Source organism: Larus michahellis, chromosome 7, assembly GCF_964199755.1.
Source record: "Larus michahellis chromosome 7, bLarMic1.1, whole genome shotgun sequence".
NCBI classification, from domain to species: Eukaryota; Metazoa; Chordata; class Aves; order Charadriiformes; family Laridae; genus Larus; species Larus michahellis.
The window spans coordinates 47,545,348-47,570,157 of record NC_133902.1 but is presented as its reverse complement, the minus strand read 5'-3'; the positions used below and the strand labels follow the sequence as shown (position 1 = coordinate 47,570,157).

Sequence of the window (24,810 nt, the reverse complement as noted above, 5' to 3'; positions counted from 1 at the left end):
GACCCTCAGCCACAGACATCCATCATGCATTAGTCCAGCAATGTCACAGTGTCCTTGCACCCAGCAGCATTTCCCCAGGATACTTTGCATTCATTTAGGAGCTGCAAAACCTTTGGGGACGTAGTGATTCACCAGAGAAGGTGCTTATGCTGCCTTAGGCGAAGCAGTACAAATACACACTCTTGGCTTAGTTCCACCATATCCTTAGAGAAAATAAAAAAGCATTTAACTTTTTTCTTTTTTTTTTTCCCTGCTTAGACTAAGCCAAGTTTAACACTTAGCTGGGCTCACCTGTCAGTGACAGCAAGTGTGCCTTCAGCACAGCACCACTGAGGGCAGAACTGGGAGAAGCAGAAGGGCCCTTCTGTTCCCTCACTGTCAGACCCCAGGGGAACAAGTTTGTTTCTTCAAGCAACATAGAGACTGTTTTGTGATCCCAGCCACACCAAAGTCCTAGCTCAATAACATCCATTTTATATCTTTTAGGTTAAAAAAACCTCAACAAACTTAACAGAAGCATCTAAATTTTGCTACTCTTGATGTGCACCAAGTTTGTCTTCCTTTTTGCCTGGAATAAGAACAAGGCTGCTTTGTACCCTTCTCTGACTTTTATTCACTGTTTAGGCTGGGAAAGTGGAAACCAGGTGAATGTTTGAACAGCCTTCAGCCTCCACCCTTCCCCAAAATGGTTTGCATTGAACTGGACTTTTAATAGCTTGCTGAAAAAAATTGCATTGTATTGAACCGGTAAAGCTCTTGCTTCCCTACTTCTTTTACAGTCCCTACCTCACAGAATCACTTGGAAGCAAACAGCATCTCCTCCAGGATTTCTTTGGGGTTTTGTGTTGTTTTTTTTTTTTTGTGGTGTGGTGGGTTTTTTTTTTTCATTTGGCTTTTGTGTGTGTGTTTGGTTTGTTTTTTGTTAATGATGAAATCCTTTACTCTCACCTCCCAGATGAAATTCCCTGAAGCACTTTCACGTAATCATATCTCAGGGATGATGCCTTGCCTAGAGAAAATGCTGTAAATAGCAAGTGGTCTCCTGAAGGGACAAAGCAAAGGAAGCCACATAGCAACTGCTGTTGTCTGGCAAGTCACAGGGGCACCGTACCTCCTAAACCAGCTCCCAGAGCAATTGTACATCATCGCTAGTTAGGTGCCCTTTCCAGAAGACAACAGATGACTGTTTAAAGAAAAAAAAAAAAAAGAGGGAGAAAGAAGGAAAAGGAGAAGAAAACAATGGTCAGAAAGGCCAAAAGTGGCTGTAAAGACACAACCACACACACAGTTGCCCTGGTGGTGTGTAAAGAGAGGCAGGTATGCTTCAAAGACTGGTCCTTTGATTTCTCAGTCCTGTCCTTGCCCACATACCTGCATTTCCTTACAGCTTGAGAGGGGAAGGCACCCATGTCCTTGAAGGTAGCTAGAGCCATGTCAGCTTGTGCTCAGACAGTGGCTTGGAGCTGTTACGCTTATACACAGGTCCTAGAGTTCAGTTAGTTCCAAATAATTACACTTCAGTTTTAGGAAACCTTACCCGACTTTCCTTGGTGCTCAAAGACTGCAAGGAGAGGAAGGGTCTAGTTCTTGCAGATGCTGGAAGGCAGTTTTATTATCTCCTTTTACAGATACCAGAGCTGAAACACAGGAACTGGAGTGTCTTGTCTGGGAGGACCCCAGGAGACCAGGAACCAGTAGTCAGGTCTCACATGTTACCAGGTTACAACCTTTTCACAGCATTTCCCACTCTGTGCAGCTATGAAAGTTACAATATTTGTTTTATTCACACACTTCAGGGTGAGAAGTCACAAATGTCAGCTTGTGGCTTCTCCAAATGATCTTAACCCAGGTCCACAAAAAACTCAGGAGCGTAAATCAATGTTCTGTGACCTTCTGCAGAGAGGCTATTAACAGATAGAAAGAGAAGAAAGTGCTGCATCCGTTTCATGGCAAGGGGAGTTGGCTTTAATTTTTAAAATACTCTCACAAATGATTGATGAAGCAGTATTTTTGGAGAGGAGAGGAAACTGGCAGTCTTCTGGGGCTAGGTCAAATGTCTTATGATGCCAGTTGTCTACATCAGAGTACTTCTACCAAAATATTTCAGACACTGAGGCCTGGCCAAAATCATCTCCTCTGGCTGAAGCAAGAATAGCATCTGGAAATAAAATCTGGCTTGAGCAATCAACAAGGCATCAATATCTCTCCCTATTCATCAGGATCTTGAGTCAAAGGCTGTCTTGTCCAACAGTCTTAATACGATCCAGAGCTGCTGTATCATCAGGGCATCACAAACTCCTAGGTGCCCGGGCGGGACAAAGGAAAGCAATGCACGCCAGAGCTGGAGCTGAGAACAGTACCACCATGGGACACAGTGCTGGCCTGTGGGCCATTTCCCATCGTCACCATTTGGAAAGAGAGAAAGCAATGGACTTCAGAGAGGGTCTTTCACTGTGGCTAGTGGAGAGTTTCGTGATTGCATTAGGAGACCCCATACCAGCAGCTGGGAGGCAGGAGGGTGTTCATTGCATTTATGTTCTTCCTCTTTCTTTATTAACTACAATTCCTCTGACCTCTGCAGGAGGACATGCAGGAAGAGGAGTATCAGCCATCTAATTACAGTGCCTGATTTTGCTGCTGCTTTTACACATTTATCAAAGGTTTTACCATTGACTTCAGCAGAGTTGAAAAAGAGATCTTGTTTCATCAAGTGGCACCAGATTAAGTTAGCAGGATTCTGTTCCAGGGCATCTGACATGCTTCCAAAATCCAGCCCTGACACTGCCCAGGCCATTGGTAATTTGATTCTGCTGGCGCTGGCGAAAGCCCTGAGCAGCAGCACAGATTGCACCTTAAGATCTGCATACTCAGATGGTAGTCCTACTTCTTTGCGTGTCCGGCTGATTTATTTTCATACATAATGATCAGAAAAGGAAGCCAGCACCCTCAGATATCCCTACCTTATGGTAAATATCAAAATTGAAACTTGATTTCAGTAAGAATCATGAAAAATGGAGCCATTATATTCTGCAGAAGTTGATGGCTGAGGCAGAATGCTTTGTGCCCTGGCATAAATCAGTGATGTTAGCAGGCCTGGCTTCCATTTGAGAGACCTCATCATTTTCACAGATGGCAGCTGGATGACCTCAGCGACAGGAATCAGGGCCTCCCACTTCACATGGAGAAAGCCCTTCAATCTTTAACTAGCCAATCTTTGACTTCATTTTATTTAAAGATTTTAGGCACTGTGTGGTGCTAAAGAGGAACTTGCTGAGCTCCTATTACCTCAGCAGCAGCTGATATGTAATGAATTATTCAAAACTAGCCAGTTCCTTCATTAATTTTAATAAATCAAGTTTTCCACCATGTTCTCGGCAGTGCTGCCAGCTGGGATATGATGAGGTAAGCCCATTAGTTCCTGGGGCCTTTTTCATTTGGTCTAGGTTTACAAACCTGAGGGCTTTTATTGTTAACAAGAGATTAGTAGCAGACAGTGCTAATTTGGAGTAGATCTACAGTGGGCAGAAGTGGCAACGGAACTCCCCCATCTCTCAGGAGGTGGCAAAGCCCTGTCTCTACACGGGGAAGATGTGCAGAAATGGACTCAGCTGCTGCATGCTGACTTCCAGGGCAGAGTGCAACCCTTCAGACAGATGGCCTGGACACACAGCAGCTGAGAGAGGCACTTTCCATCTTTCGTGCAGACTCACAAAATTGTTCCTAGGTCTCTAATATTTCTCCAGAGCAGGCAGATTGTGGTGTTTATGAGCCAATCCCATTTAGTAAGCATCTATGTGGATCAATCTTATATGTAACACGTGCACGCATCGCCATGCTTAATGCATGTGCAAGCAGGATCTCTCAGTACACTGCATACATCCTGTCCAGGCTGTTGAAAAACTTCACAGCACAATAATTGCCACAGCAAACGCAAAGTTGATCTGGTGACTCCTGCAACCTATCTTTCCCTTTTCTGCTCAAACTCAACAACAGAAAATAATTTCTGACACTGAAGCGCTGTTAGCACTTTGCATACCTCTCGTTGAGCAGGCAGGAACACGCTTGTCTGTTCATTTGCTATCAACCTTAAAATTGCTCAGTCTGTTCTTTGCTTCCGCTCTCCTGGCCAAATAAGAATCAATCTCATAATGGAGTCAAAGGCAAAAAGATGCTGTATGTCCCCTATAGAATTTATTTTTACCATATTGTGCTTTGTTGCATAAAGAAGTCAGATTGACCTATTTCCTCCTTTTTCTCCTCTGTAAACTGCAGGTTACTCGGGCCAGGGGATTTCTCCAGCCCGGGTCTTGTAGAGGGTTTAGCGCTTATGGCCCTTATCCTTCCTGTACACAGGACATGCAGTTTTTACTGGAGAGAAGCAGAGCATTCAGCCCAAACCCATTTCTACTGCGGCTGCATCCAGCCCAGACTATTCCTGTCTTCAGACAGCTTAAATTGTCATGAGGATAAGATCAGATATAACATAGCTGCAACTTACAGCACATGCAAGGAAGGCAGAAATCTCTGTAGCTGCTTTTTTATCATATATTTTGGGAGAGGAAAGATGAAATGCTGAAGAGAAGAGAGGCTGGACACCAGCAATGCTGAGCAGGAGTTGTTTACGGCCATGGTGATAAATTCAGTGCATGGGTTAGCCCGTGAGTATCTAACCTGCCAGCATCTGCATGGTGCATACTCTCATGAACGTGCTGCTGGTAAGGCATCCAAGTACAGCAGCTCATCCACAGGTCTGGCACCAAGGCTCAGTTTGATTGATAGATGAAAGACAGACCTTGCTAAAGGAAGGTCATGGTTATAAGAGATTTAATGATTTGATCTTTGGGGATGGAACACGAAAGAATAGCACTTAATTGTGAGAAATAAGAGTGTGGCTCCTCACAGTGTATTAAATAGCAATATCCATATATCTGTGTTTCAAGAAGTGGGACTTTTGCAGTTCCCTGCAACCATTGTACCTGCTGGCTCTTCTAGTCTAGTCTGCCTCACACAGACATAGGGCTGTTTCCCATGCCCTAGCTATTCCCACTAATCATCACAGCCCCCAGAAAATCGTTCTGGAGGTTAAATATCTTCACTATGAAATCATGCACCTTTCTGTAGTCTGCTTTATTCTGGCTTCTGTTCCCAAGCAGCAGAAATGTGCTGCTCTTATGAAATGTATTTTCCAAACTGACCTAAGACTTAAGGCCACTCTCATGTCATGTTTTGGTATTCCCCCCAAAAAAAAAAAAAAAAAATCATCATCTCAGATTAATGCTGCAGATCTCCCAAGACAGTTATGGCTGAGCAGCTGACAGAGGTAGCTTTCTACTCACTCTGCATTCACAACACCACTACTGATTGTAGTTCCACTTCATTTTTAGAGTGACGGTATGCTGTTTTTGAGACCCAACGTATTTCAGCTCCTTTACACCATCGTTAATCCTGAAGCTCTTTAATTCTCCCAGTGTCTTTTTTTCCTTATCCAGTTTGTGTAATTCTTAGCTTGTTTTTATTTACTACTTTCTATTTTCACAGTGTTTATACATATCAGATGCTAGCTTTCACTTTCCCAATAAAGAATAATCCTGGTTTTTTTTTCCAAACCAGTATATTTACTTTCCTCGGCCACAAGATTGTGGCTATTTGAACATTTAGCAAAAAAACCCCATAGACTCCCAATTATTGTTTGTATTTTTTTACTCAAATTTCCCTTATTACCTGGCTCACATTTGTTTTCAGCTCTCTGAAACTGACATTTTTACAGTGGTAATGATGGATAATTGGTTTGCACTGGGCTCTGTTTGCACACAGCAAATACAACTGTGTAGTGATCATTGGTAACTAAGCAACTAGGTATGTTTTTAATTCTACAATCAATTCCTTGTTATCTGTCAAGATTCAGTCTAACACAGCACATGCCCACAAGGGATACAACAATTTTTGGAGTTAAGAACCCATCATCTATATGATTGGGAGTAATAGCAGGATGAGGCCCTTGATTTACCACTTTGACTGCAGTCTCATACAGGCACGTAGCCTTTTTCTCTCTCAGTGGATGTGAAAGTCTAATGGTCTTGTAGTCGTGATGGTTAAGGTAAGCATTATCCAGAAGAAGCTGCCACAATTTTTTCTGTGCTTTAGGCAGTGACAGCAAACACATTTTTGCCCTTTATTGGTTAAAGCAAATCATTAACATTCAAGGGCTGTCATTTGGGTAGTTTGCCATTCAGAAGTCAGAAGGCCACTTATGACAAGCTTGAGATGCTCTGCTCCTACATCCTGGAAGGTCTCCTAGCAGTGGTTGCTTCATGAGACATTTGAAAACTCTTGATTTTCTACTCCCTTGTTCCATGTGAACATTTCTTTCTTCTATTTAACCTAGGGAGGTAATACTCAACAAACTCAAGGGCTCTGAAAGCTCCTTATCAGGGAGTAAGTAAGGATGGACATCTCTGGAAAGGAAGGTTAGGTGCAAGCCAGGCATCAGGGCAGGTTACACAACCTTGGACAAGGGGTATAGTCCCACTGACCCAAATGGGAAGAGCAGAGTGAGCCCTGTGACTGTATCTTGGTTCAGCCAGCAGTCCAGCAAACACCAGAGAAAGCCATAGTCCCAACGCAGCTCTGATGTCACCCAAGAAGTAAAGTTGGCCAGGCCAAAATCAGTATACAGACAGCCTAGCTCAGGTAAGGACGGGGGCAAGGACTTAAATGCAGCTCCCAGGCCAATGGGTGCAGGAGCAAGGGTGGAGGTCCCAGAGGAGGCTGGTCAAGGTAATTGGATGCTGTCTGACACTCCTCAGTCTAGGCCTGGATCTGCTCTGCTACTCAACTGTTCCCCAGGGATCGCTAATAGACACTTCATATAAAAGAAATAAATATTAGCTTAATACAAAAAGGAAAACATGGCCTATCTGGAGCAGGTTGTAACAACTCTTCCATTGCTGTCCATCTGCAATGAGTGTTATATGGTGCTTAGAAAGAAATCTTTACAAGCTCCATCTCCAGACTCTTCTTGCAACTCACCCTTCTTGCTGTTGCTGCTTGCTGAAAAGAGCCATATGGATTTTGTACTGAACGTTGCGTAAATGCTAATGTGTAAGTATATTTAGAGGTGGCATATGGACAATAGTAAATGGGAATGAGTGCTTTTTTAGTTCAGATTACACAAGGAAGTTCTGTAAAGCCAGATGCTGAAGTGGGTTAGTCAGGAAGCTTTGTTCACCTGGAGTCCCAGGTTCAGATCTTGATTGGAGTTATTTCTGCATTTGGCTGTGCTGGCTGACTTTGTCAACAGTACCGTTTGCCAGCAGATGTAGAAAATCCTGAAGACTTCAGCCGTTTTAAAAAAACCCCACAATATACAGTCTGATCTGGGTGATACTGTGGACCAGTCAGAGACAGAGATCTCTGCCCTTTGGGGTACACGTTGGAGTTATTTGTGTCAATTTAGAAAAGTCACGTCATCTAGTAGCTGACAGAACAGTGTGCTATAGCTACCAGATGAAGGAAATTATTTTATTTTTGAATCCTCGCTGAGCACCAGAAAGTCCTGGGATATGTGGGAGTCTGCGAGCTTCAGTGCCCTCTCTGTTGGTGAGGGTACCGTGATTCATTCTGGTGCAGTGCGTCACAGCTCCTGTTGTGCCTGCCCCGGTCGGGGAGCAGGCGCATTCTCCATGCTCAGGCAACAGGTATTTGAGCTGGGTCTGAAAGCTCTGGACTGAGTCCCATCCGGCATCAGGTGAGCTGATGTCTGCACAGTAACTGGCCGTGTCAAGAAATCTACAAAATTTTTCAGTGTTTGGGGGGATTTACTTGTAGAAACGCAAGCCAAAAAAAAAAAAAAAATCCAAGTTGAGCAGAGAGGGAAATTTCTCATGAAATCGTAGGTAGAGCATCCCCTTTGATAATACCGTAATTTTATCTGCTCTGATTAAAAGGTTAATTAGATTTAGAGCATTTATACACAAAGGAAAAACGACAGCATCCTGACAGATTTTTACAGCTTGCGCAGGGGCTGGCTTACGGCAAATCCACTGTGGTCACTTCCGTCACAGCCTGATGTCTCTTGTTTACAGCCTCGCCTGCAACATTAAATAGCAGCCATAAAGCATTTTGCCACTGGTCCTGCCAGCTGATGAGTCCATTTTAAAGCCTGCTCATTGCATTGCGTGCATTTCTCTTTGCATAGGGAAGTAGTTAGTTTTGAATGTCACCCAGTCGTACGAAGGCAAGTGGGAAGATGGATTATGCTGGCAGCGATCCATCCATCTGTTCATCTGCCAACACTAATGTTTAGCTTTTCAGGCTCCCAGTTGTCTTAAATAATGCTGACCTACAGGATCTGGGGTGGGAAAGGTCACGTAGCTCATTTTGTCTTCCATTTCTTAAGTGGTAATTAAACTTTCTGAAGTGTTATAGTTACATGCAAGAATTGTTGATGGGCAGTATTTATGAAGTTGAGGTTAAATCCTTTTCTGAGATGCTGTGTTGCATGAAATTCTTAGCATCACATTGGATGCAGCATCCCCACCGTATCTTCTCAGAATACATCTTTAAAAAGGTGTTTATAAAGGATTCATATCCGTTTCCCATGAGTGACTGGTGTCTGCGTAGACAGTATTTCCTCTCTTTAGAATGATAGTGCCAAGTTGTATCTATAGCGTGGTTTGGTCTCTCCTTGCAGCAGAATGTTCAGCGTTGGGTAGGTGTGGGTACACTGAGACAACCACAAAGGCTGCAGACTTTCAGTGCAGTGCAGGAGTTAAGTTATTAGAAGAAAGCTGGTGGTTTGCTTGTAGCTCAGCCATGATGCTCTTGGTTCAGCTCTTAGAACAGCCTTGGTGGTATAAATGTGCATGCGAGGGCTCTTATTAGCTACTGTGATCTGTGTCTTATTTTTTCTCAATTACAAAAAAAAATAAAGGTTAACAAGAGTGTAGTAACCTTCAGGAGACACATGGAATGTTTTGCAAAATGGCATGAAAGTAATTATACCTAACTTGGATTGCAAGGGAAATACAGAGACCAGAGCTGGTTGACAGCAGACAGCTTCAGATCCTGCAGCAAGTTAGTGGCATAGGAAGGGGGATGGGGTATCATGACTCAGGATCCAGGGTGGGTCTTCTTCACACCTAAAGTCATGGGGACTGTGTGATCTAGCTGATATCTGAGATCCACAGCACAGGGGGAAGGGATCTGGTTTACTGTCCTTCTCCCTCACTCGCTTAGAAAGAGCTGTAGAACTGCTGCATTTATTCTTACTTTTGTTCACCATCTTACATGAGCAATGGCTAACCTGCACTGCAAGAAGATGCAGCTTACTTGCACAAAGTATCCAGTGCACTTGAGCAAACAAAACCATTTTCTTTCAGCCAGCTCTAAACAAAGGAGCATATCCTGCCATCTCCCCCATCACCTTTCGCTATAGTGTAGGAGCTGGTGGAGCACCAAAAAGAGAGTCCCTCGGCAATATTGTTAAGTTAAAATATATAGGTGTGATTAGGAGCATCCCAAGACCATATGCATTGGTATTAATCAGTCTTAGAATTTGTTACAATGGTGACTTTAAAAACATTGCCAATAAACCACGCATGACATGATGCTGGGATTTGTGCCTAAAGGCATTTACCCTGGTGTCTCCAAGTGGAGGAACCCAGAGCTCCTGCCCAGCCAAACTGGCCACTTCTGTTCAGCCTGAGCTGCTCTGGGCAGTTCACCACCTGCCGTGTCTCTGCAGTCACAGAGTCATTAGTAGAAAAATAATAGCTGCATGCACGGTAGAACAACAGTTCCCCACAGGCGGAGATCCAGTTTCAAGAAGCTATTATGTTCCTATAGCCTTCTCTGTCTCCCAGTGCAGTAAACCAGTTCCTGCTCCTGTCTGGCCCCACCAGTTTGTGGTGATACCTCCTTTCTTCCATCCATAGCACTCACAGCCCCCACATCCTCTCACTTCTAGCTGGGGGAAAGGCAGGACACTGCAGCTGGTTACGTGCTCCCCACCCTGGCCAGCAGCAGGTCAAGCAGAGCAATTAGGCATGCTAATTGCAAGCCACAGCCTTTGCTATAGGGAAGACACCAATAGGAGTCTTCTCCAGCCATCGGTGTGCCTAAAGCTTCTAATGCAGACAGGCAGGCAAAAGGGGCTAGAAAAAAAGATTAAAAATAATTTCCATAGCTAATTGAGATGGAGAGGAGGGGAAGAGGTGCAAATCCAACTTGAAAGAGCAGCCTTTGCCTCTGAGATAGCCAACTGGGAAAAATAACTTACTGGAGCATTCAAGAATACGAAACACAAGCAAATAAATAATGCCGACAGTCTGATCAAAGGGTTGCTAAAGAAGAGAGAGCCTCTGCCAGTGCTGGTCCAGCCTCCATGTGCTTAGGAACCTTGCCCAATAAATTTGATGAACAGCTACATGTAATGTAGGGGAAACTAAGTGAATTTTGCTCTTGGGATCAGTTCCTGATGTAAAGTGCTTTGAGACGCCATAGTCCGTTAAAACTACGTTTATCAAAAGATGCAAAAGAGCCGGGCAGGGTAATTTTGTCTCCAGTTCCTGAGTTCACATGGAGGCAAAGGATCTAAACACACAAGTGGATGGAAAAGCTGACACATCAGTTGGATATGATCTACGCCAGGGCATTTACTGGCAAAACTGTCCGTGTAATGATACTGCTCTAGATACTTCTCCCCTGTGGATATCCTTGTTCTGTAATAACAGATCAAAACCAATAACAACTTTCTGGAGTAAGAGTGCCCATCAGGTGATAGAGTAGTACGTGCCTGGAGCAGTACCACTGTTCGGACTAAAAAGTTCCCTAGTAAGTTTGTATGCATATAGGGCAACTCCTAGACATAAAACACAGCAGAAAAGATAAGAGTCATTGCTAGGACAAAAAGCATACTCTGAAATTTACTAATCGTACTAAAATTCCCCCCAAAACAAAGCATCTTGCAGTTTGTACATCCTTTGGTGGGCTTAGATAAATAGCATGTGCAGAGGAAGAGGGAGTTCCACTGGGACTTTATCAGTTCTTCATTAATATGTCACCAACGTGAACTAGGAATGTTTTTTCCAGAGAAAGCAAGGCCAAAGAGAGAACTGGTATTTTAGAAGGACGATTCCTGTGCCCCAAATCCCTAGAACACTTGTGCAAGGTGAGAGGGCCCAACTGCAATTGGAGCGCAGCCTGTCCTTGCCAGTCGGTGGTTTTGACTCAGCTAGGATGAAGGGTAAAAGATTACTCTAAACTGCATATTACAGAGTAGGAAGCCCACACCACCACCTTCGGAGAGTGCACAGTGCTGAGCCTCAGGAAAATACAGCAAAAAACTGTGCAACAGCAGCTTTTCCACGCTTGAGACAGCTCTGGAGAGGCAGGGGGTTCCCAGTGGCTATCGTGGCAGCTGAATGAAATTGTCACTTGTGATAAGGCATCCTGAGAGCTGGGGAAAATCCTGGCTCTGTGCCTGCTGGCGCAAGTCCAAGTGATTTCACTGGAGCCAAGATTTTTATTCTGTATGTGCAATGAATTGCAAGGGTGAAGCTGCAAAAATAACGCCTGGTAATGAAATCCGCTTGCAGCAGTGCACCTATGCGCCAGAGCCCTGCTGCGAGCAGGAGTGTTTGCACTGGCTCTGAGGAACACCATGTTGTTCTTGTAAGAGGGAGGATGAGTCGGGAGGTGTGAAGTGCCACTGAATTCATCTAGGATGTCACACAACTGCCCATTTGTAGGCAAACCCACGTGTTCCTGGGGGATTTTTTTGACCCACTTTTTTTTTTTTTTTTTTTTTTTGTTAGCTTTCTCTGGATTACCACTAACCTCAGGGACTATCCATCAATATCACCATAGCAACAAGAATTAATGGGATCCTGCCTGTTGACAGTCAGAGACTACATGGCCCTGAGCTGGGTGGTGAGCTATCGCCTTTAGCTTTAAGGAGAAAGGTGAGAGCTCAGGATCTCCGTGGGATCGGTCCTCTCATTCTCTCTCCCCTGCGTCTCCCCAGAGAGGTCCTGCATTGCATAGTGTCAATAAGGGACATATTTCTTCTCTCAGTAAGTTATGTGCAGTGTGTGCTGTAGGGAACTGCTGGCAGGAAAAGATGGGGCTGGATTTGCTGCGCAAGTAAGGATGGATGTGCCTCTCTTGGGTTTGTTTGCGTGGCGCTGTGGCACTGAGAGACACTTTACATTGCAAATAAGCAACTTATCCTGCAAACCTACAGGGAGTTCAGAGCAAAGCGGGAGGCTTAGAGGCCAGGAAAGGGGAATGGCAGGCTAAACTGCAAGGAGAGATAAAAGACATGTCATATAATTCTGCTAAATGGTGAAGGAAGGGAAATTCTCAGCAGGTGTAAATTAGCATTGACAAGCTATACTGATTTACACCCAGCTCATGGTCTGGCTCACAGTCTAATCAGCTGAAAAGCATCAGCATCTGAAAGGGAGGGAGTTGTTTGGAGAGGCCTGTGGGAGGAGTTGGTGTTTGAGGAGTTGAAAACATGCAAAAAAGAGAAAAAGAAATTTGTTAAGGTAGGTAGGGAAAATCTCATGATGTTCCCCAGGGCTGGTGCAGAGGCAGAGCCTGGCCAGTTGCACCAGTTCCTTGTCAGGACTCTCACTGCCTGGTAGCAGGCAACATGCAGGGCTGGACCTTCTGAGGACGGATCCCTCCACTGAGACAGCTGATGGGTACAGTGCTCCCAGATTTTCTGTGGAAGCATTGCTAAGTATCTCCACCCTCGGAGGGGTGGGAAATGTGAGTGCTCATGGCCATCCATGCCTGGCCAGGACTGCTGACGCTACTGCCATCCAGGTTTCCTCATGCCAAATCTGCCTCTGCCAGCAATACGCCAAAGTGCCTGAGGGCTTTGGGATGTAACTGAGCAAGGTGTAGGATGAGATCATCCCTCTCCCTCACCCTCTTGAACACCTCCTTCCCTCCCCCAGGCCTCTCTCTGAGCTCACCCATGAGGCGTGCATTGTTGGCTTGGAAGGACTCCACTCATCCACCTTCCATGGGCTTTGGGGGCTGCTGGACTAAGTCCCAGTGCAAAGTTAATGAACTGAAATCAATAGATTTAGGTTGGGGGATTTTTTTCCCCACTAGTGAGATGAGAGTCAGGGTTTGTATTGCCTTGTTGGAAAGACCAATGCTGTAAGGCACTAGTGCACTCAAAGTCTGAGATTTATGGCTGTGCTGCAAAATACATCTTCCTGGGAAAAGGAAGGGAGCAGAAACTTTTGACGTACGCCTTATTCTTAGAATTAATGCGTGATTTCTTTTCCCTGCCCTATGCATTTGAAGGATAGGGCCAGGACTCTTGGGACAATGTTAGAACAAGAAATTGGGAATCCCTTCAGCAACTGTGATAGATCCAACTTTATAGGACTGGTTTTCTGTTGTCTTCCTGGGACAGGTGGAGGCAATGTAACAGGACATGGAAAAAGCTTTTTCTGTGTTCCCCATTGGTCATGTACTGCTAGTCCAGCCATGAGTATTTCCACCTTGAAAAAATCCAGTGCCATGACTCAGAGATTAAATCATGCCATGAGATTAAATCATGTGTTAAAGGATGATCTTAAAAAAAAGCCTGGCTTTTTTTTTTCCCACTTAGTGTGACTTGGCTTTTTACCTCTTTCTTGACAGAAAGTGAGTGAAAACTGAGTTGAAAAGCCAGTCTTCAGTGCGCCCTGGAAAAAAATATTCAGCTGAGTGCTTAGGTGAGGGCTCTGTTGATCCTCATCACATGCTGCAAGGGGAAGGGAGTGACCAGCTTTTTCCTGATACCGGCTTGATTTACTTCCCTCTCTCTGTTCTCATGTTCACCTAACCTAACATGCCACCTGATTTTTTTGCACTGCCCTCTCTGCCTTCATAAAACACATACAGAGGATCAAGATGGTTTTAGATGATCTGAGATGTAGTTCCCTACCTCATCAGCTACCTGCTGCAGACACATTCTATCCGTGTCTGCTCTTTCCAGAATTATCTGCCGCTCATCACTGCCGGAGAAAGGCCTCTAGGCTGGCAATACGGGGCTGGCTGGCTCACAAAGGCATGTCTAGCAATCAGCAGAGCATTGGTGGGGTTGTGCTGGGGGTGCACCTCTGTCAGCGGGAAGCCAAAGGAGAACAGTCTGGAGCTTGCACTGGGAAGTTATAATTGATGTTGGACCCTTTGCTGGGACTGACCTTCAGGTCACAGCCTTGATCTTTTCTGCCCCACCAAGGAATAATAAATTCACTTGTACCTATATTGTAACCATTTTCTGCAGTTAGTGCTGATGTTATATCTATGCAAAGTAGGAATTTGGAAGAGGAATGGAGGTGCCACGCTGTAAAATGGGCTCACATATGGCTTTGTACTTCCCAGATCTCATGGAGGGCTGGATTGGTTTTCCTGGCTCAGGCTTGCCTCCAAGAACTGCGTATGTCTGAGCCAGGGAGCATGGAGCCAGGCATGGAGCAGGGTTGGAGTCTGTGCTCCGCTCATGTCTGTTCCTCATGATGCTAATAGCGCTTGCTGTGTGTGTATGCCCAGACCAAGGTGGGTGGTGGGCAAGATCTGCTCTGCATGACCCAAAGGCATGGGAGTGCTTGGTTCATGGTGTGTACACAGCAGGGGAAACCACCTGCATCCTGAACATCAGCTAACTTGAGCCTAAGCATTGGCTCTGCTTGGTTATAACCCACATGGGCTCTTTCTTCATCTGTAAGAGGGGAGCAAAATGGCTCATGGTGTTACAGAGAAGTGCAGGATCTATTGATCAGTTGCACCCTGCAGGTTCATAGGTACTGTGGGTGATCTGTCCCAGGAGAGGACTTTATTGTAAATGGGACTTTCTTCCTCCTGAGAAGGAGTCATCCAAAGGAACTTTGTGTCCAACCAGGTTGTTGACTCATTGAAAGCTTGGCAGATGATGGGTGATGCCATATCCTGGGGCACTTCACAGACAACGCTGCCAAGCAGCTCCAACTGGGAAACATGATGGGGGTGTCACGCTGGTGTCTTCAGGAGTATTTGTTACAGTAACTAACACACTCAGCCTTCCTTTGCTGCAAGGTGAACGCTGATCCTCTCAAGTTCCATTCCCTCTACTGCATTGTCAGCAGGACTGTTGGAGCAGTGTTGTCCAAGAGATCGAGTGGTGCATGGGTGAAACAAAAGGGGGTACTGTTTCCCAAAGCAAGGAATCAAGAGGGAATGCAGGTCACCTTGAAAATATGCTGCCTGAAATCAGTGTGCTGGAATGCCTCCCCTTAGAAGTAGGCTGTAAGTATCGTGTCATCGCAGCCTTTCTGAAGGAGGAACACAAGGAGAAAGCCAGGCAGTGACACAAGAAGGAGAAACTGCTCAGATTTAGAGAGCAGCTAGAAAAATTCTTCAAAGGCGTTGCTGCCAGTTGCACAGATGTGTGGAGCAGTAGGGCTTCTCAAGTGAAACCTTTCATGTCAGTAAAGCAAAGTTCCCCAACAGCTTAAAAATCCCACAGAAAGGGAGGCACGAATGCTTAAGACCTTCAAGTGATTCCATATAATTTTGAGATTAGCTTTTCCACTGCCTTGAGACTATTTAGGAGCCAGTGTGACCAAAACAGAAGTTCACATGGAGTTATGGTGATTCCTACACTCTCCTTGGTGGAACTGTGTGCACCATAGCAGGATGTTCCCATGATGATCAACAGATAATGTGGACAGACTCTTCGCTGGCATATCTGGCTGATACGTGTATACTATTGGGCTGCTCTGATCAGCCCGCCCTGACCATGGGCAAGACCAGTTCTTTTTCTGGAGGCAATGGTAACAGTGGTGATGCTTCAGAAGTGGTACCTGTTAAGAAGCAGCCACAGATGGGCTGTGTAAATTTGTTTTGAATGCAGTGGGATGGAGGAAGAGTTGGGGAAGCAGGGAAAAAAGAAAAAAAAAAAGAAAAGAGTGAGGAAAAGAGATGTGAAAGGAGGAAAATGGTTAGAAAATATAATGTGACAAGGCAAACAGCTCATTGTACAGCAGAAATTTGATGTCATTGCCTGTGCTCTCAGCAAACCCCCAGACCCTGGGCTGCACTGGATCTTCAGAGGTTCAAGAGAGACTTTGTTCCCCATGACAAGCTGTCTCAGAGTTGTCATGGTCCATGCTTATGATTAAGCAGAGAACACAAGGACTATAAATACAGTGAGCAGACTATAGAGGTTATGGTTTTCTCTATATTACCTAGTTTTGAAGCCAAGGTGGCAGTTATTCCTCTTGCTAGCAAACCTGATTTGTGCCATGGAGCAGACAATGAAAGCAGTGATAATACTGTAAACTTAAGGAAAGTTACGCTCAGCTGTTTACCCTAAGAAGGAAAAGAAGCCCAGGAAATTGGACTGGTTTAGGTAACTGCTGGGTCTATATCTCTCCTGCTGCAATTAACAGACGCTATATAAGCCCTGTTCCTGTTTCAGCTGCTACAATGGACAAAAACTCCAAGAAATATAACTGCAGTCACCTAATCATCCCACTGCGTCAACCAGTTCCTGCAGCACAGCTCTAGTTAAGTGAACAGCTAAGAAAGCAAATACAGCCAAGGCACCTTTATTTTTCTTGTTAACCTTTAACTTGAAAAAATAGACGTATCTGGCATTCTTTCCCTTGAGGTTGCTGTTGTTCTGCTAAGCAGCTGAAGTGATGTGCATGACATGGCAATAGACAGATCATGCTGTGTCTGTGAGGTTCGCTGTATCAGATAGCAAAAAACTCACAGCAGTATCATAGCTTGCTAAAATCCTTTGTATAGCTCTTTGAAATGTGCCTTTTGCATCCCTCTAGCTGGTTGGATCTCTGAAATAAAAGGGAAAGTGTACTCCAGAATAAACCAACCTCTGTTCAGTGGTGCAATTTGCAAAACCTAATGCAGATATTAGAGTAAGACCTAAAGGTTAGTTGAATCTCTTATTTCAAGATGTATTAAGGTGGCTCCGGTTACTTCCCTCCCCTAGAAACAGGAGTTTGCTGTGATGGCCATGACTCAGAAGTTAATTTGTTTGTGACTGAGATGTTGTAAATGCGGAGAGTGGAAAATGTGCCAGACTCACCTGATGCCTCTGATGAAGGCAGGAGAGGCCAGACAATAGCAAGCTGCTCTCCACCATCTCATGGAAAAAGCTTCCCTGTTTGACAAGTCTATCGAGCAAATCTTGCTGCAGTGAACTCTGCGAAGCAGCACTGGAGAACCTACTCAGCCCTGCCAGATTTGGTGCCTCTTTTCCTGAGGCCTTGTGGGCCCTGTCCTGATGTCCCTGTAGTCCTTGGACATGACTGGTCCTCTCCACACTGCTTTTCACCAGCACTGAACAATTTATCCTGTGTTTGCCTGATTCATCCTCCTGACACTTCGTCTGGTGCTTTTCTGGGAAGGTCAGCCAGGCAGAACGGTTCTTACGCGTATGGGAAGAAATAATTTATCCTTCAAGCTTTAATCCTTGAGAAATAAGTTCTTTGGGGGGATTTTGCAGGAAAATGAAGGTTAGTGGCAAGTCTCCAAGCAGGCACTTATCAGAGTAGTGGAGGAGAAGCTGATTAAACAGAATCACATGGTAGAAAATAAGCTGAGCACACGATGCCTTTAGTCTTATGCTCACTGGAGGTGTGAGTCTCCTAACCACCAGGAACTTTTCAGTCCCTGAGACGGGGAACAGGCAAATGTTGCATAGACAATATGATCAAAAGAGCAATGATGTGCCATTCCCACAGCGGCAGCCAACGCTGAGCTCCTTTTTGCTATTTGGCCTGGACTAGGTCAGCATTGGCCTGGAGGAGGGCTGGACTAGAATAAAGCCCTAGCTTTGGGAAAGTGTGTACAGGACTGCCTGGAAGTACCCAGGTGGGTCAACAAAGGAGTGCAGCAGCAACCCACAGTGCTTACGTATGCCAGGGAGCAACAAAGAACTGTCAAGTTGCTGCTTGATTTAACTGGAAGAGAACACAGGGTGCATTAGGACTGCTGTGTACCTTTAGGAGAGGGTGAGTTAGGACCCTGAATTGGGGCACCATGTGAGAGATCAGCATTTACTTCACTCCGTTGCTTCACGCTTCTGTGGCATTTGCTAGTTTCCATACCTGGGATCACCTGCTGTAGCTACAGACTGTAGTTGTAGCTCTGAGGTGGTGGGATGACAAACTTTCATGTTGCTGTATTTCCCAGTGTTTCTTCGATGGTGACCCTGTAAGACTGCAGCTAAATATTCTGTATGTACAGTGAGCCCGCAAGGATCATCTTTAGCACATCAACCATAAGTATATTAACTTAGATGGGATTTTTTTCTGTCTCTACCTCGTGCTCTCATCCAGCAGAGTGCCTAGAACATGCTTGTGGTCATGTTACTTTAAAGTTGAGTGTGTAGACACATGCTTTATGTTACAGCAGTGTCACTGACCTGACAAACACGGGCACCCGAGCTGAAACCGTGATGCTATTGCTGTGTGCCATGAGGAATGGTGCACAACAGGGGAAGGAGGGAGAAGGGCTTAGTGTTTCCTGATTACAGGCCAGGTCAGAATTATCTGGTGTTTTAGAGAGACCTCTGCTTTATTCCTGCTCTAGGCATTCCTGGGGAGAATGCAGGCAGTGCCTCAGCACAGCTGGTCCCCCTTCACAGATCGTGACTGGGGCAGCAGTTGGCCTCAGTGATCAGTGGAATGAAGCTTAGCTACCTGACATGCTGTGCACAGCCCTCAGAGTGGTGACGTGGGGGGAACAGGCAAGATTAGAAGAGTTCAGTAGGAAAGAGATGGTCCTTTCAAGGATGGAGTGACAGGGAAGAAAGGTGCTCCTCTCCAAGCTGGCTGTTTTGAGATCTCCACAGCTGCCTTGAAGGCATGAGGCAAACCAGAGCACACCGATATCGGAGGCTCCTTCTCACTCCAGCCAGGGCACTGAACCCCCTTGTACACCCACCTGTGAGCTACATCCACATGCACCTTTGCTCTGAGCTCTCCTGAAAGTATCAAAGAGTTCAGACACAGTTCCCGTGTCTGAAGTGTTTTCTTAAAGCAAAAAGTCACTTTTTAGAGAAAGAAAGCTCAGCTCTGTTGGGTGACAAAGATTAAAATAAATTATTTGGAAACAAGATTTCCCTCTTCCTCCAGTGAATCCAGTAATTTTTGGTGCCTGCCTACATGTCAGCAAACTCTGCACAGCCTCCTTGGGAAATTCTCTGTCTCCTGCGGTCTCTCACTGCTGGCTGTGGCTGTTCTCTCTCTTCTCTGCGTCCTCCACTCTGCAAACCTGCCTCTGCCTGCCCCTCTCTGTCCTTCGCTCTCTGCCTGCCCCTCTCTGCCCACAAGAGGTTTCTCCCAGCTGCTCCTTCCCTGAAAGCAACTTTTGATGCCCCACGCGCATCTTCTGGAAAATCCTGCCCTGGCACGTCCCTGCTGCCTGTCAGTGCTCGTGAGCACGGGCACCTTCCACACCCGCTGGGGAAATGGGCCTCTGCTCTCCCTGCAGGGCAAGGGGGTACCCTCTCCTGCTGCCTGGCCTGCTCTCACTGTAGCTGTCCTGCAGCCCAAAGAGGGGTCAGTGCTACGGGCCCCAGCAGTGAACTTCCACCTGAAGAGAGACCATAAGGACACAAGTCAATTGTATTTTCAATGCTGCCCCGTCTGTTGGTGAAGGGAGCAGCCACAGACAGATCCCATCCCATCATTTCTGTGCCTCTGCTACCTTGCTCCTCTCTTGACTGCTTCTCCCCTTGCCTGTGCACTTTATTCTCCGGCTCCCTTGCTCCCACACGCAGAGCTTGCCAAGCAAGCATGTAGCTCAGGAACCTGCCTCACATGGGCCTTGGTTTCTCTTCAGGCTTTACTGTATATAATTCCTTGCCTTGGGCAAGGACTGCTTTATTCTCAGCTCTCACAACAGCAAGGGTTGTTTGCTCTTTCTACTTGGTATGAAAGCAGAGTGCAGAAAGTACACAGTGGCTTTTATTCCCGTGGCTGTGAAATGATCACAGACCAACCAGACAGGCCATGGCATCCCTCATTAACAGCACTTTCTCACAGGAGCCCTTCAGCACTAACAGGAGCCCTGTTCCCTGCTCAGTGACTGGCTCTCACATCATCTCATTCTCTCTTTCTTGACAGATCATGTTATAACCTATGATCACAGAAAGTCCTGATCCTCACGTTTCTCTGCTGTCACCTGTGGGCTCCTCCAGAGCCGTGAAGAAAGGGAAACTCCAGCCCCACCATGAGAAGACTGGGTGAGAAGTGCCTGTGACATCTTGGTGAACAGCCACACCTTGCGAGCTAGTTCTAATTTTTACTTTTAGCAATTGTGAAGGAGGAAATAATGTTCTCCATTCAGTGGTGATCCACAGGAGCAGCTCTGCCTTCCCTCTCTGGGATTAGATTAGAGATGGTTTCATTAATGTGGGGAAAGTATGCTAATTTGAACCACTCTAGGCAAGGGGTGAATCAAGCTACCAGCGAGTTACCAAGATTGGCTTCCAGGCAATACACTGCCTCAGACTTCTCCTCAGGTGGAAGATGTCTGTTGGTGCCTCACACGATTAGATGCCTGAGGTGTCTTATCCTTCAGGGAGTAACAAGCCTCTTCATTCCCCTCCTGGTCAAGGTGGCTGTGCTGCCTGAATGATTGGCAGCGTGTGGAGAACCCAGCTGCACTGCAAAGCAAACAGTCTGGGCTGTAACTTACATGGTCCTGTCTTGCTTTACCAAGACCTCTTCCTGCGTGTTTAACCTAGTTGGTTCTTGCCTGGCTTATTATTACAGACCAATGCCCCACCATCCCAGCTCTATGTTGCCCTTACGAATCTCAGGCTAACCCCATATCCCCTGCCCAATCTTGTTCTCCTTAAATATGGCACTCACTCATTCCCTTTGCCTCTGGTTGCCAAGGGAGGGAGTGGGCAGGTCTGTAGCAGACACTGATGTCTTGCGTGACTGCTGTCAAGTCCATGAGGCCTAAATCCTTAAGAGAAATTTGGAGTCACTCCATTCAATGTAAGGAGGCTCTTTCCGCTTCCAAGGATGACTTTGACACTTAGGCTACATCCTGCTGGCCCAAACTGAAGTTTTGGGATTTAATTCTCCACATTGCTTTGAACATGTGATTTAGTCACTTAAGTTCCCTGGGCCTTACAGTGCTGAATAAAGATCATAGGAACAGCCTTGGAAACCACACCTTCTCTTTCTGGGCCTCCGATGAGCTGTTTTTTGGGGTGATCATTTTGGGCCTGTTGCTAAGGGGTCAGGAGGGTGCATTTGTGAAAGTCTGTGCACTGGAAAGGCCTTGGAAATGCTTGGCTACCAGTCACTAAAGCATATGCATCTTCCCTGTGAAGGGTAAATCAGAGCACTAAGGGGCTGCAGTGTGACTCTTAGGGACAAAACCACCACCAGACAGCCTTCTTCTTCCTCCTTGCTACTTGAGCTTTCCAGGAGACCACATTGTCATGTCATCCCTTCCCACCCCCAGCCTCCTCAACCCACAAACTCTTGTCTGCACCCCATTTGAGGGAAAGAACCTCATTATCTCTTGTAAGCCTCCCATCTCCTTAGCGCTGCAGTGTGAGTAAGCTGGGCTGTCAGCAAGCACTTCTGAGTATTCCTCACTAGAGTTGAGCAGTGTTACTGTGAGGGAATTGCTGAGGGTAGGTAGGGTAAACTGGTCTAAAATTTGGATGGGTAGTGTAAGGCCACTGTTGGCTTGGCTAGAGATGGAAAAGATTCCCTGCCCCAAGCCCTGTGGCACATCTCCTAGTTATGCTGCTCTGTTTCTACCCAAGCTGTTGGTGTTTGGCTTCTGCATTCCCTGGAAGCAGACCTGGTATTGCATCCTGCGAGTCATCACCAGGCTGCTTCAGTAACTCATCTTTCCTTCCATTCACAGGTCTTCTACGCATGGCGACTCAACCCATGTGAGAGCTCTCTTATGTGAGTACCCAGCAGCACACTTTGCTGTCTGTGGTCTGTGGACATTGACTGGCATCTAAGCGACACCCCAGCTCCCTCCTCTCCCCCTAGACGCCACTGTCTTAGAGCCTCCATGTGCATTTGCTATGACATACATCAGTGTTGATGAGAGACAGGAACACTGCCGGGTGGTCTTGAGCTGCCAAAATAATCAGCTTTATGCACAACATGGCTTAAAGGATTTTTCGGTTAGCAGCATGCATCCACTAAAGAATCTAGACACTCATATTTTTTCTGGGGACTTCCACACTCTAGACTCCTGCCACACAGGCAAGGCACCTTTGGCCAGTCCTGTGGAAAACCGGATGTATCGGAGCGTGGAGAACCTTCACTGGTCAACAGTTGCTGACTCTGGGCTATATTCTCACTGCCGGAGCCTGGATAACGAGATCATCTTTCGCTATAGAGGCACCAGTCAGTGGACAGAAGGCTGTGTGGATGTGGCCCCAGTACAGAGCACATCGGACTCTCTGAGAAACCTTTCTCTCCATGCTAAACAGACATCTCGATCAGCACAGAATGTGCTCCTCCCTCCCTTTGCCAAAGTGCCTCAGTGGCTTTTCCCTTCTGCAGAGGAAAGAGCCCTACATGGGGATGCCAAAAAAGAGCTGAAGGAGAAGCTGAGGCTGCACAGCAGTAAGGTGGCAGAGCCCTGCAAGCCAGTGCGTCCACAGCTGGCCCTGCCTGACCTGATGGCCCGGGAGTTTTTTGAATGCCAGATGTGCCGGCAGTACAAGAATGGTTGTGCTGTCAACTGCTGCACAGTTTTGGTGGAACACACTGCTTTCAGGCACAGCCTCACAGGGAGGCAGAGACTGTGTTTTGCACACAGGAACATCAGTCCAGAAGACATCAAGCAGGAGGCTCAGAGGAGACTTCAGCTCCGAAGGCAGAATAGCTCCCCCAGTTTGCCCCTTCAGCATGCTGGGGAAAGCCATGAGATGGCCAAATCCAGAACAGCAGAAACCCTGGAACAATATAGTGGGGAAACAGATGTCAAAGCCACATTGGGACAGAGCAAGAAAGGCCGCTGCAAAGAGAGGCTCTACATACCCACCTTTGAGGAATTCAAGCAAATGAGAAGTAAGGAGGCATATTCATCTGCCAGCAGCAGTGGGCCAACAGAGTGCTTGAATAAGGGTCTGCCTGCAAACCAGACCCTGGAGGAGGAGAACAGTAAGAACCTCTGTCCAGAAGCTCTGGGGACCAACGCTGTGAATGAAGCTGCTGTCACAGCGGAGGATGATGATGATGTGTTCCATGAAAACCACACCTCTGCTAGCTTTTCCCAATATCCAGCCACGTGGGATGGTTTCAGAATGTGCAGCCCTGAGGTGAAGGACAGAACCTTCCAGATCTCCAGCCCGGATAGATCCCCGGTCCCCATTTGCTCTAGCCCTATTCCACGATCACCTTTGCAGTCAGTAGCAATACACAGAGCTGGGCAGGAAATCCTCAGTGATGAGCAGCAGAAAGGAGAGACAAGACAATTAAATGATGTCCTCCACCTTGCAGGGCAGTCGCTGGCTTCTGAAGCCCAGTCCTCTTGCTGTTCATCGCTGCTGTTAGAAGCCACAGACTTATCCAGCTATGGAGCTAAGCTACAAAAAATGAAGGATGAATTCATAGGTTCAGCCCTGGAACTTATTAAGAAAAGGTAACATGCTCTGTGGGGTCCCCTGAAAGCAGTTCCCTTGTTAATGATCTGGTCTCTCTCATGATATTTAAATTTAACTCCCATAGCATAAATACACTGTTGTCAGAGCCTTTCATCTTAGGGTCTCTGATAGCCACATGGACATGTCTTTAAACTGTTGAGCTTAAGCTCCATCTTTGTATGGGATTAAACATCAAAAAACATTTTCAGCTAGACTTTGCCTTTTTGTACGTCTTAATCCTGTCCAGACAGCAACCGTTTGGTCCTGACACTCAATTTCCTGCCCATTTTATTTCTGTAATAAATTGTTGACAAGTCTTTTTTTTTTTTTTTAACATCTGTTAAAAGTAGAGGACAGCAGAGGAATACAAAGTACTAATACGATTCCTTTGAAAAAAGATGTAAAGTCTGTCCCACCACTGCAGGACATGAATTTAGGTAGTGTGACATGCAGCAACAAGTGCTTTCACTTGCTGCCTGTACGTAGTGAACAGGCAAAATAAGAGCAAGGTGGCTGCTACAAGTCTTTAACTTTCTGGAGACTTTAACTCTCTGGAGACCAGCACAGGCAGCGACTGAAAATCTTGCAAATACTGTCCTTCTGCCAACTCAACATAAGCAGTGACAGAAAATACTTACATAAAGCCTTCCTCCCTCTTCTCCAACCAGGGTTTTGCCCTTCTCTGGGTAAGATTTTCACAAGGACTGCTTTCTCTATCCTGGTTTTGGACACTGCAGTCCTGTTACCTCCCTCCTGCCAAAGAAATGAGGATCCCTTTCTATGCAAGCAGGTGGACCAACAGGAATCAGCAAAGTTCTGGAAGCTAGGAATTTGGGTCAGTTATCACTGCCTTTTCACTAGATAAGGCTGATGGCAAAAGGAGGAGTAAATATTGGTGGAGTGGTTTGTTTCCATACACTTGGCTTTCAGGACTGGCTTCACCGAGAATTACATTTGACTTGGTTCCTGGCTGCTTCCGACATCCACAGATGCGGTGTGTGAGACGCCAGGGTGTCAGCTTTGTACATTGGCTTGGTATTTCTGGAATGCTAGAGCTCTGAGACTGGACTCAGGTTTTAGAGGAGATGAGAGTGACTTCAGCACAGGAATGAGTCATCTGAAAGAGCTTCTGTGGAGCTGAAGCTCCCCATGTA

General features: G+C 46.1%; 1 protein-coding gene across 5 annotated transcripts in view; it reads left to right on the top strand.

The window, feature by feature from the left end:
• The window catches only part of LOC141746578 (uncharacterized), a 48,846-nt gene that overhangs the window by 13,179 nt on the left and 10,857 nt on the right, over positions 1 to 24,810 (top strand). For 2 of the 5 annotated variants that reach the window (XM_074595336.1, XM_074595337.1), the window contains exon 2: positions 20,145 to 20,263. The exons of 1 other annotated variant lie outside the window; for it this stretch is intronic. In XM_074595336.1, the coding sequence (XP_074451437.1) occupies positions 20,160 to 20,263 (104 nt within the window). In that variant the 5' untranslated portion in view covers positions 20,145 to 20,159. Of the gene's footprint in view, positions 1 to 20,144; positions 20,264 to 21,915; positions 23,656 to 24,810 lie in introns of all 5 variants that reach the window. 2 more of the 5 variants (XM_074595334.1, XM_074595335.1) reach the window with 2 other exon arrangements.